At 37.4% G+C, this 13480-nt stretch overlaps 1 protein-coding gene across 3 annotated transcripts in view; it reads left to right on the top strand.

The window, feature by feature from the left end:
- KANSL1 (KAT8 regulatory NSL complex subunit 1) overlaps positions 1-13480 on the top strand; it is a 171378-nt gene that overhangs the window by 117528 nt on the left and 40370 nt on the right. For all 3 annotated transcript variants that reach the window (XM_019637749.1, XM_019637751.1, XM_019637750.1), the window contains one exon: positions 4246-4350. In XM_019637749.1, the coding sequence (XP_019493294.1) occupies positions 4246-4350 (105 nt within the window). The remainder of the gene's footprint in view (positions 1-4245; positions 4351-13480) is intronic.

The raw sequence follows: 13480 nt of genomic DNA, 5'->3' as shown, positions 1-13480 counted from the left end.
GAGTTCTCTAGGGCTGGGCAGCCCAGTTAAGATCCTTGTTATGACTTGGGGAGTGGTGATGGAGGATGGGGAGAGCCTTCCTGGCCTTTTTACCTTGGCCTCTGCCAGTTGCTGTCTATTTTAGAGTGCAATAATAGCCCTGAGGTTATTGCCACTCAGGGTTGATGCCACAGCCATGCAGAATTGACCTAGTATAAACCCAGAATGCTGGAGAAACCCAACTTGGGGTTGCCATGACAGGTGTGGAGTGGAAGTTTTCTTTGCTAATAATAACCTTTGCTTTCATGGCTAGTAAGTGTATTTTAAGGAGTTTTAAGTAATCTTGTAGACTTCTGTAAAACCTCAATGGGAGCTCCATTCTTGTTGCAGAGGCCAGAAACGTTGGCTAGGTCTCTTGACTCCCTTCACATCTCAAGAAGCATATTTGCATAGCTGATTGATTCTGTCTTCAAATATATATATCCAGAATCCGATCACTTTGGTCCAAGCAACTGTATTTTCTGTTTCTGTTTACCACTCATTAATCTTCACGTCAACACAATTGTTAGATTGATCTTTATAAACCGTGAGTGAGGTTATTTGTTTCTGCTTGAAACTCTTCAATGAAATTTCCATCTAAGAAGAAAAGCCTAAATACTCATGAGTTACAAGGCCATGCAAGATTACCCTCACTCACCTTTTCTGACTTGAGCTCCTACCACAAACTCTACTCATTCATTTTACTCCAGCCATCTGAATTCCTTACAGTTCTTATAATCATCACACTTGTTCCAGCCTTGAAACTTTTACATTAGCTCTTCCCCCAGATATCTTCAAGTTTGTTCCCACGATTTTTTTGTTTGTTTTTTCAAATATTTGTTCAAATATCACCTCGGTGCAGTTTACTCAGACTGCTTAATATGAAATAGTGCTCACTCCCATTTCTAATCTTCTCACTGTCCTTTTATTTTATCTCTTTAGCATTTAACACCCTCTAATGTATTATGCCACATAAAATTTACTTACTCATTGTTTATTGTCTGTCTTTGCCCCAGTATTAGATTGTAAGCATTTTCAGAGATGGGTTTGGGACGGGGTGGGAGGAGGAAGGGAAGGGATATGTCTCTCCTGTATCTCAAGCATTTAAAAAATGTTGATGAATGGGTAGATTATGGCTTGATTTGAATGAACAAAAGAGTAGTTAGACCTAGCCTTTAGCCCTACTTCTACCCAGGGTTAGCCTGTTGACATGACCTTTGACCTGCATCATCTCTGGTCAGTAAAATGATTGGAGAGTAAATGGTTCCTCTCTTCTAAATCTTCTAAATCTTTCTAAAGCTTTCTTGGGAGGTTGTCTTTTTAGTCTCTTAGAAGTGTTTTTAGAAATTACTTAATAGTTTAAGGAAACATTTTTTTGTTTGGAAACATTGACTGTTGTATCCTGACTTCTTACCTAAAAAATTTGAGGGAGTAACTTTATGCCTAAAAAGCTGGATTTATTTAGGCCCCTGGCTCTACTTAATATAAACTTAGTATTTTCTTGTTCAAGCCAAAAAAGATTTTTAACATAAAAACTCAAAAAGTAATTGTTACACATTTCTTTTCTGGCTTTATGATTGTGCTAGGGAATATGGAGGGTTCAAATGTGTTTTGTCTGTCTTCAAGGAGCTTACCATTAGTTAACATTTAAACAGCAGATTGATGCAACAATAAATGAAATAAATAATTTGGCCTAGAGTTCTTCTCTGGAAATGAGATGTTTAAATACACAGAAGGTAAGATACAATCATGATACTTTAGGAAGTTTGGCATTGTGGATAAAGCAAGTAGGAGCTCAGTTAACCAGGGACATTTTCTTGGAAGGAGGAGGGACTTGGATTTGACAAGCTCTTCTAAAGAACAAATGACATTTTGGATAAATATTGAAAGAGGCAGAATCAATATGAACAAAAGCATAAGACCCCAGGTAGTGTTGTAACCTTTAATTGTATTTATTTACATACTACTTTGTAACAGCCCACCTCTCAACAGCAATAACTTCATATACATTCATACATTTTCTAGGAGATAATGAGATTGGTAACAATATGTAACAATATTTGGAGGAAGTAGTTGGAAATGGATAAATAAGGTGGGGACAGATTATTGGGGACTTTGAATGACAGGCATAGTTTGGGCTAGTTTTATACAGGAAATGAGGTGGTTTAGGCTGATAAGCAGAGAAGACGTTGAATGCAATATTTTGAGAAGGGAATAGTGTGCACGATAGCTGCCTTTTACAAATAGTGTCTACTTTGAAATGGTAAAGTTTTTGAGGTCTACCTTATTATGCTTGTGATTGAGGCAACAAAATATTTGTCAGCAGTTCTTTTACCCAGAGAAACCTCGTTTTGAAGGCTAGGCCAAACATTTCTTGCTTGCTTAATGACCTTTTCCTCTTTCCTGGGAGACTCCACTTCATTTCCTACATAGGCTTGTATATATTCTTATTCCAGAATAAGTAAGTGTTGTTTCTCTTCTTTCAGAAGAAAACGGGGTTTCCCATTTTCTTTTTCTTTTCTTTGTTAACTGAGGTAAAATTTCATTGTCCTTACTTAATGCCACCCCACCCAACCCTTTTCATCTCTTTTTGAGTTAGAAAGGAACCCAGAGATGGATGGATCATCTGGTTCACTGGCTCATAAGAGCCTATATCATAACGGCCTAAGGAGCTCAAATTGATATAGTCAAAATCTCTAGGCCCTGAAATCTATATTTTAGAATGTTTTCTGGGAGATTCTGATGCTGTATAAGGCCTGGTTGAGTCTAGGATTTTTCAGTTTAAAACTTGCGTTAGGATTTACCAAGGGAGTTATTGAAAAGCCTAGATTACCTATCCCTTCCCCTCCTGAAATTCTGAGTAGACTTGATGTTGGACCTAGGGTAGGCGTAGTTTTATTCCTTCCCCCAGGTGATTCTAATACACAATTTCTGTTAAGGATATCTTATTTTCTAGACCAGAGAAAGAGAACCAAAGACACAAAGCCTTGGTCACTTGTGTCCCAGTCTTTCTGTTAACCTGATGGTCACCTTTACTTCTATTCAGGGAGATTCATGTGTGTGGTTTTTTGTTTTTTGTTTTTTTGTTTTTTTTAAGATTTTTTGGGGGGGGAATTGGGGGAAGGGGAACAGACAAGTTGCTGTCGGTTTTTTTTGTTCTTCAGTCTAGTTGTGGAGGACGTTGCTTCACTGGCCCAAGTTGGCACCATCATTGCACTCTTCCCCAGGCGAGGCAGATCAGTCACCGGCTTCTGGATGGCCGCTCACTGCGGCTGCTGGCCGCTCACGCTGGCTGCTGGCTACACACGGTAGCCCATGGCAACCCACTGCAGCAGGGGCTGCAGCCTACACTGTCGCCAGTGACTCACGGGCAGCCCAGCTCCAAGTTGAGCTGTTGTTCAGCATCTTAGCTGTGTAGGGCAGTGTCACTGGCCCTCATATGTGGGATCCGAACCGGAGCCCTCTGGCATCCCAAGCCAGTTCTTAACCATCGCGCCACTCGGTCGGCCCCTTTGTTTGTTTTTCATAGTAAGCTAACTTCTGCCTTTACCAAGCTGGGCCCATGCTGACTATGGTGAGGATTTGTGGAGTCATGTAAATTTGTTTTACTTTTTTATTTATTTCCTGGTTTAAATGTAAGATCTGAATTTGAATTGTCAAGCAGGAAACTAATCTGGAGTAATATTTATGCTTATGAGAAACAAGGTGCCTTTGGAACCGTTTTTTAAAAATAGTTCTTGGTTTATAATATATTGTAGGAACTGTTCCCACCTTTGTTTCACGCAGTAGTTTTGGCTGCTCATTATTTGTTTTAGCTCATTATTTATAATTGTAGCACTTCCAGTTTGGTAATCCTTAAGCCACATTTGTGATCAAGTTAACTAAATAAAAAAGCTGCATTGCTCCTGTTAATACCATGTACTGTAGTTGGTACTATACCATACTCTGATAGAGATTGCAGAATCTAGAAGATAAGACTAAAAGATGCTCAGTGGTAACAAGGCATGTAGGGCAGATCGTTCAAGTGGAAGAAAGGGGAAGCTTGGGTCTGAGTTTTAGGCCTTACTCATGGCTACTGCTAGGCTTTTTGTCAAAATAACTCTTGGGAAAGCATAGGATGAGGGAACAGACCCGTGATAAACCAGTCCCCTGCCTCTAAATGTTAACTCTTAAATTAAATCGGTAACTTTCAGTACCACTCACTTGTGCTGTTTTTCTGTCCTGCAGGGGTTGATAGTTCTTGGGGAGGCGCCTCCCCCAGAGCATACTGCAACAGACTTACTTCTTCCAGTTAGTTCTGAGGTGAAGACAGATCATGGAAATGATAAATTGGTGAGTATAAACACAGAAAAGGGGAAATGAGCAAGAATTCAGGATGTAACGTCAGCACACAGTTTATTCTCTGTGACTAGGATCCTTGCATTGGCTGAAGGAAGGGTACTGTATCCCTTTTTATCACTTTTGGCATTTTGAGATCTGAATTCCTGAGTAGGGCAGTACAGGGCCCCTTCTGCAGCTGTGTAGTTGACCTCAAGAAATCAAAAGCAGCTCCTGACTCTCAAGACAACATAGCCAGAGCATTGTGACATGAAGGAGCATTACTGGGAATCAGGAGAACGCGTGGCTCTGGCACCTTTAACAAGTAAGGTAACCTTTCAGGGCCACTATAAAACGAAAAGGTTGGACTAAAGGTTTAATTTACAAAGATGTTGAATATGTTTTCTGCGAGTTGCTCCCTTTAATGAGGATAGAGCTGTCATTTTCTATAATCTTCTGGATGCTTAGAACCTAGCTCAGATCTCTCTCTTCCATGATTCCTTCCCTTTTCCTATTTCTCTCAACACCAAGATTAATTTCTTTTGCTTCTGAATTCCATGATCGCTTTTTTACTTTACCCAGAAAGTCACTGGCTTTTATACATATCAGCATTTCTTGATTTGTCATTTTTTAGAAATTCCAAAGTTCTGTGACAACAGTTGTTTGGGAGGTTAGTGAGCAGTGCTGGTTCTTTAAATTGTGGGTTAAATCAGCTAGTCTCCTTGCATCCTCAGATCAGCAAAGCTTTTTATGCTTTATCATAATCATTGTTAGCAGGAATTCATATGATATGGTGGAAACTAACTTTCCTAATGAGAGAGCTTAAAGCAAGCCTCTGATGCTAGGGGGAAATGCAAAGACATTAAAGATTGATAGTTCTTAACTGAAAAGTAGTTTTAAATAAAGAGCAGAAGGCCAAATATTGCCACTATTCAGTTCATAATCTGAGTTCATTATATGCTATCTACAGAATTTTTTTAAGTTGTTTGTGAAGCTGTTTTAGTGATTGCGTTAAGCCAGGATAAAATAAATTTGTTATAAGTAAGTGAGAAAACATGGATAACTTAGAAGGTCAGCTGGTGGTATGATAAATACAGGAAACACGAGACTTAAGGCATATGTGATGGAGTAAGTTTTGTATACATTTATATATTTGTGTACAGTATTTAGGACTTCCACAAATTTTCAGGTAATCTCCTTTAGTCATGTTTTCTCACCTCAACACTTGTGAAGGATAGAACATACCAATCTTACTGTGTTATTGGTTCTTGTTATATTTATACACATTCAATATGTGCACACTCCTCTTAGGGCCTTGTCCCTTTCCCCACCTACCATTCACTCGCATGTGCATGGCACACATTCACTTGTAAGATTCTTGAAGGTCAGGACCATCTTTCTCATTCTCATTGTGATGGCCACAGGAGTTTCTACATTGCACAATAGAATGCTTTTTTGATTCAGTAAAGTAAATAAAAATTATGAAAACAAGTATGCTCTGTCACTATATACAAAAAGGAGAGAGGCTTACCTCTCCCTTTCTCATGAATTAAACATGTTTTCAGAAAAATCTTCAGAAAGTGTCTTACTTTCTGAAGGAAACGGAAAGGCAGACGGAAGGCAGTACATTTCCATTGTTTATTGTATGTTTGTTTTTTTTGTTTGTTTGTTTTTTTAGCTGAGCCATCCTGCTACCTGTTGGCAGCTCAGCGGCTGCTCAGCTCGGGCTGGACTCGAACCGCTGTTGCTCAGAGCTCAAACTCTTGAGCGAGCTCTTAACCAACTGAGCCACTCGGCCGGACCATTGTTTATTGTATTGGTGGGTGGGCTGCAAAGTATATTCCTTAAAAGACATTAAGGAGCTTCATCATTTTTTAAATGTACCTAATACATCAGTTGCCAGGAAGAGTTTTTCATTATAGAAGGGCACTATTTAATTTTGCCTTTTGGTTATCCAGCTTTTTTGAAAAGGGATTTGTAGTTTGCTTCTCAAGTTTGCTTTTAAAAATCTTAAGTCACATTTGACAGGGGCCATTGTAAATTTTCATGTACACATTTAACCACCCTAGTCTCCATTTTTTCCAAAATAGAAATGTGACTCAAAAATTATGTCAGAGGTATTTTTTGTTGTGTTTATTTTTGTATTTTCATTTCTGAAACTCACTGGAATTAAAAAAACAGGATTTTTTTTTAACTGTAAAAATATAGTTTAAAGAATTCAGACATAATTCTCAAAGAAATATGTAGTACCTGATTAAGGTGGGAATCATGATGGTGGCAGAACTGGTAACAGTATCTTGAGCCAGATACTGATTTGTATATGTGATTATTGAAAGGGAGAGTGCTGGAACTAGATTACTCAGTAGCATACAAACCTTATTAATATTCTACAGAACAATAAAGCCATAATCTTTGGAGTTATGTTTTCCACTATACCAAATCAATTTTAGCTCATTAATGTTCTAAAAATAAATACCAAACTTAAGGCATTTGAGCGCTTAATCAATTATAAATAGTAAGTAAAACAAAGTTAAATAATTTATGGAGAGTCACATGACCCTTAGGTGGGCTTGCTAGATAATGTTCCAGTGTTACACTGAAAGAACACATAATCATCTTTTTGCCTTATTTCCAAGTTGAATGACTGTTTTTAAAACAGAACCTACATGTATCTGCTTTGGTTATAAGCACAGTACAGATGTTGCTGAAATTTAACTTTTCTAAGGGGCCCATCCTGTCATCAAGAAGGCAGGATTTATGGGCAAGCCTTTTTTGAGCTATGTAGACAAGCAAGGAATATTCCCTGAGATGGAGAAGTGGGTTGTGTTTTTATGGAGCAGTCGTGGGAGAGGAAGGAGAGATCTAAGGAGGCACACTTTCTCCCTGCCCCGCCCCAAACTCCTTCAGTCTGACTTCTAACTCAAAGGCAGTTTGAGAGGTAAGAGTGTGTAGAGAGAAACTAATGGCCTCTGGCTTTGTAGCTACTGATAAACCGCACTCATAAATTCTGATATGAAATAAAAAGCCTTCTGAACAGAGAGGGTGTGTTTCTTGCAAAGAGGGAATGTAAAAAGCCTTTGAGAATTGTTCGCCAGTGTTCAGAAACATGCCCTTTACCTCTTCTCTCTCTTCCCTCTCTTGAATAAACAGTAGTCCCCTTTTCCCCAGTTAAGACAGAGTAATGAACAAAAAGAGCTAACTTGGAACTTCTGCATATTACTAGGTAGATGAAGAATGCATTTAAAAATTTCCAAAGAAGTCAAAATTTCAGACAAAAAATATTTTTAGAGGCGAGGACCTCTGCAGTCCATGTGGCACAGGGTATCTGGAACTCACCTGGAGAGGCACAATTTCATCGGCTTGTGTATTGTTACAGGATGGAGTTCACAGCTACCAAGTAGCTAGAAATTGAGGGAAGGAATAGTGTCAAAGAGGGAGTCATGGGGAGAGGCAGGGACATGTCTCCACAGTCTACATAAATCTCTCTCAGACCTTGAGCTAACCCTGAACTACACATGTTCAGGGAAGATTTCACAGAGCTTAGCAGTTGGTGGGCTGAAAAAGCTGAACGGAGAATGAAGTCACTGTCCACTGCAGGGAAGACAGAATTTGGAGTTTGAATCCCAATAAGACTTGGTAAACACCTTGGGCCTAACATTGACCAAAGAAGACTCATGCATTAGGAGTTAAAAGACTTGCCCAGGACTATGGGGCTCACCATAGGATTAAGGAAAAATCCACAATAGACTCCAGTATGTTTCTGTGAAAGCATAAAACCAGCTCCACAAAGGCAAGATTCAGTTGGTTTCTAACCAGTTAGAAATTTGCCTGCTAGAGCAAAAATCAACACACTTCAGGGAAAAGTAACTGAATCTAGATTCTTGACAGCATATCATATATATAATGTCTATACAATTGAAATTTATTAAACATATCAATAGACAAAAAAATGTGACCCTTAGTCATGAGAAAAAGGTATTCAATAGAAACTGATCCTGAAATGACTCAGGGATTGGAATTAGGACTTAAAAGCACTTAATAAAAATCTTCGAAGATTTAAAGGTAATGCACAAACATATGGGAGAAATCTCAGCAGACAGGTGAAAACTAAATCAACTGGAACTTGTAGAACAAAAATTGTAGAATTGCAAAGTTCACTGTGCAAATAAAAAACTTAGTACTTAATAGTAGGTTGAAAACTACAGAAGAAAGAGTGAACGTGAGAACAGATCAGTAGAAATTATTCATTCTAAAGAATGGAAAGACTGAACATAGAAATGTTCGGAAATAGTAAAGATGTACAGTTCAAGTTCCAGAAGTCGCGAGAGAATGGTACAGGGGGGAAATTTTTAAATAATCATTAAATATTTGAAGGAAAAAGACCAATTTACAGATTTAAGAAACTCAGAATAGTAAATACGAGAAGTATGAAGTGCTGAAAATTAGGTGCAGAAAATCTTGGAAGTAAGAAGGAAGGAAAATATACTTGTATTTCATATGAGAGAATATTAATAAGGATTGGTTGACTTCTTATCAGAAACAGTGGAGGGCAGAAAACAGTGAAATGACATTTAAAATTGGGTGGGGGGTTGCCACTCAACATTCTGTAACAGCAAAAACTTTTTCTTTAAAAATTAAGATAAAGTCATTTTTATATAAAGGAAAGCTGAGGGAATTTGTTGGCAGAATATCTGTACTTGAATTTCTTTAGGTTGAATGCAAATAATACCAACTGGAAACTCAGATCTCTAGAGAATAAAAGGACAGGAAAAGATATACTTTATGAACAGTAAGCATAAGAAAGCTCTTGTGGGTATATTTATATCAGCAAAATCGTTTTTAAGACAAGTATTACCAGCGGTAAAGGAGGACATTTTACAATGATAAAGGGGTCAATTTATCAAGAAGGCAGTCATAAAAGTGGATGCTTCAAATACATGAAGCCCAAAAGTAATAGAAAAAATCCATAACCATATTTGGAAATTTTAGCACTTCTCACTCTGTAGTTGATAGAATGACTAAACAAAAAAATCAGTGTGACTGTGAGAGATCCAAACAACACTACCGATTACCTTGACCTGACTGACATTTGTAGAACACTTTTCTCCCACACTTGCCATACCTTCTTTTGTAAAGTAGTAATAATAATACAAGTCCTTAGTTCCCTTATCTGCATTTCCAAAATCCAAACATCTCTGAGAACCAAAAGTGGTTTTTTTTTCCCCCAAAGTTCTGCATCAAACTCATTTCATGGCAGAATTTGACCTGAAGTGATATATTGGGTTGTCGGAAAAGTCATGACATATATTTTCTGTTTTTTGTTGTAAAAATATGTCATGACTTTTCCAACAACTCAATATTTATAAGCCTGTTTATATTTTTAGTTACCCATATTTTTTGAAGCAGAAATATTAATTTTAATTTTTTTATTTTATTTTTTTTAATTAAGGCTTTGTTTATTTTTTAAGAGCAGTTTAAGTTTGGCAGCGAAATTGAGCAGAAGGTATAGAGATTTCTCACATACCCCTGCCCCACACATGCATAGTCTCACTCATGGTCAACATTCCCCACCAGAGTGGGACCTTTGTTATAACTTATGAACCTACATTGACACATCATAATCACTCAAAATCCATAGTTTACAGCACAGTTCACTCTCAGTGTTAATTTCCATAACATACCTGCCTAAATAAAGGGTCCTGGTTAAGAGTGTGACTCTGTACCTATCTCTAGGATTGCTGATAATTAACTGTTGAATAAGTGTAACATGCTTATAACAGTGTTTGGTCCGTAATAAACACTTGGTAAAAACTCGTTGTTTCATACTGCACTGTGTGTCTAGGAAACACCTATCAGCAGAACCAGGTGTCTCTTCCCTTGAAGCGTTCATATTCTTCCAACTGGCATATAATGGGACTTTAGAGGGGAAGAATTCTTGGCCTCTTCTATTAGGGGAGATAATGAAAGGTAGCTTCATCGGGAAAGATCTACTTAGTGGTGAGTCCTGTGGGCTTGCTGCGGGATGGCCTGGGGAGTGCGTTTCAGCAGGAGGGTACTGCGTGTATAATGTAAAAGAGGCTTGAGAGAGAGCCTGGCATTATCGAGGAACTGCAAATACTTTTCTGTGATGGAGTATTGGATGATTGGGCCAGTTCATAATGGATTTTGTAATTATCTTAATGAGCTTACACTTTATCCTGTAGGTGACAGGAAGCTGTAGACTGATAACAGATTTGCGTGTGAATGACATCTGCTTTATTTATTAATGCTGAGTAAATATTTCTTTGTTCTTTTTAAAAACCTTAAAAAAATTATTTTAGACTTACATAAAAGTTGCGAAAGTAATACACACAGCCTCACATATATTTCACCCAGGTTGCATAACTGATGTACAACGATCAAAGTTAGGAATTAACATTGATACAGTACTATACAGATTTTGTTCGAATTTCACTCATTTTTCTAATGTCCATTTTTTGATCCAAAAGCCCTCATGGCTTGTAGTTGTTATATCTCTTTTGGTCTCCTCCATCTAATCTGTGAGAATGCCTCAGTCTTTGTCATGGCCTTGACACAAGAGTACTGGTCCGTTATTTTGTATAATGTTCCTTAAATTGGAGTTACCCAATGTTTTCTCATTATTAGAGGTTAGGCATTTTTTGCAGCAATACCACAAAAGTGATTAACTGTGCCCTTCTCGGTGCACCATATTGGGGGTACATGGCATTGGAAGTGATAGCTTTTTTCACTCGGTTAAGGTGGTACCTGCCAGGTTTCTCCACTGTTAGTATTTTTCCCTTTGTAACGAATGACTATCTCTTGGGGAGGTATAATATGTCATATTCTATTGCTCATTATACTATAGACCACAATTTTATCATCCACTGGTGGTTTTTGTGTGCAACAATTATTACTGTCATGTTTACTAAATGGTCATTTTTCTTAATTTTACATTTTTTAGAATTGTCTTTTCTCCCTTATTGTTTATGTAGTCATTCAATTCTTTATATCAGAATGGATTCATGGATATTTATTTTATAGATTATAATCTGTTACTATCATTTATTCATTTGCTCCAGTTGCCTCAACTTTTGGCATTGGGACCTCCTTCAGACTGGCTCCAGTGTCCTTTCAACATGCCCCCATCATTTTTTTGAGCATTCTCTTCCTGGCATCACAAGATGTTCCAGATTTCATTTTGTATTTTACCTGCTTCAGCCCTGATACCTTTTTTTGGAGAACAGGATTTCAAAACCAAGATGTGGATACTATTTGCGCTCATTGCTACTTGGTGTCAATCAGACTAAGCTAGGGAATATACAAGTATATGCTAACACATGCATATACACACACATCTGTATTGCGTTATCTACCCATCTGTGTATGTATGTTAAAAACCCTGAGTTCATACTAATACCAGTCTCTAACATCAGAGCCTTCCTCCCTCCTTATTGATACTTATTTGGTCAATCCTAATACCACATAAAATAGTTTCATAATTGCCAACTCATACCCCTGTGAGAAATATATTTACCTACCAGAGTACAATATTGTACACAGTCTGTCAGCCCTATAACATACAGTCAAAATACTGTTTTCTGGAGTTGTACTTAGGTTAGTTCTTCCTCACACATTTCAGTGTGAGTATGTAATTGTTTATGTGAAACATTACTGCAGTTCTGAGACTCCTATCGATACAAAAGGTTGTTATCCCTACTTCCCTGTCCCCATTTCCCACTTCTTTCCATCCTGTTCCCACCACCTGTAGACAGCCAATTTCATTAATGACCTTCTGGACTACCCTGCCTAAGTTTCTTTTGTACAAATGAGCAGGTAAATGTATATTTTCTTATGTCTCCTTTCTTACAGGAAAGGTAATTACTGGGTAAATAATTTTTTAAAGGCTAGATTTGAAATTGAGGCTTTTGTTTTGTTTTAGTAAAAGCATTGCCTCTGTGGCTTTTGACAAATAGCTTCATTATTTTTGTTTGTTTCTGTTTGTAAAATAAGCCTCGTTGTTTTCTTTTCTTACCTGTGGAAGTGATGGGGATAACAAGTGAAGAACTAATGCTTTCTCAGAAGAAAGCATGCTAAAAATGTAAGCTATTGATTTTTCTTTTTAAACCTAGATATAATCTTCCTACTGTTGATTAAGCAGGAGCAACGTTCTTTTCCTTGAGTTTTGCATTGGCCCAGTGAGGGTTTTGAGATAGAAAGTAGCAGGATAGATACTGGTGGGGAAATATTTGATTCACGGTGTTAAAAACAACACTGACCAATTAAGACTTAAAACACATTGGGCTGTGGATAAATAAGAATTTTTGACTATTTTTTCAATTACTGTATTTCTTTAGAGCCTAGCTGTGTGTTTTCAACAGTGTTGGTAAATATAAATCTTAGGTGTTAATAAGTAACCTTTGGGACCTGCAACAGTGTTATGCTAATTGAAATTTTTAAAATGAGTAATTCAAAATTGTTTTCATAATTATATAGATTTTTGTTTAACCTCAACATAGAGACATAGGAAAATAAGGCATGTAATCCCATTTACATATGCAGAAATTGAAGCCTAGGTAAGAAACTTGGTGGAAGTGGAAATTTCAGAACATTCTACCACCAATTTGGCACAATTCCTGGCCATGGTGCTAGTTCATTAAAATGACTGGTATCCTGTTTGGGGACTAGCAGTATCTTGGTGATTTTAAACAGGACTATGCTGACTGTCATTGAGATATGGGGAGTTTGTAACATGAAATAATTCATATAAGGTCAAAAGCTACTTTATTTTGACCTAGGGATAAAAGTTGAATTCGTTACACCCAGTTAGCCATTTCTTTCCATTTTGATAATGTTTGTCAGGAAAGGCAGTAACTAACCAAAACACAACTGTTAAGTTTTCTAGACAAACAATGTGGTGCATTTAAGAAAATATTTGAGGCAGTTACCGTGTGGCATTAATTGACTGTCTAAAGTAAAGATACACACATACCTTGCAGGTGGAGTTTAATTTTATTGTGTTTTTCAGTATGTGCCTTTGGGTTATCACCCCTTTACTTTGTCTGCTTTTCGGTAAAATAAATCCAATGGGCATGGGTTCTTAGACCCTAGAAAAATCTACCCCATGGAACCTTAATTTAATCTAGCT

This window comes from Hipposideros armiger, unplaced genomic scaffold (genome assembly GCF_001890085.2).
Source record: "Hipposideros armiger isolate ML-2016 unplaced genomic scaffold, ASM189008v1 scaffold_34, whole genome shotgun sequence".
Taxonomy (NCBI): Eukaryota; Metazoa; Chordata; class Mammalia; order Chiroptera; family Hipposideridae; genus Hipposideros; species Hipposideros armiger.
Note: the sequence above shows the minus strand (reverse complement) of the source record. Positions and strands in the feature narration are given on the sequence as shown.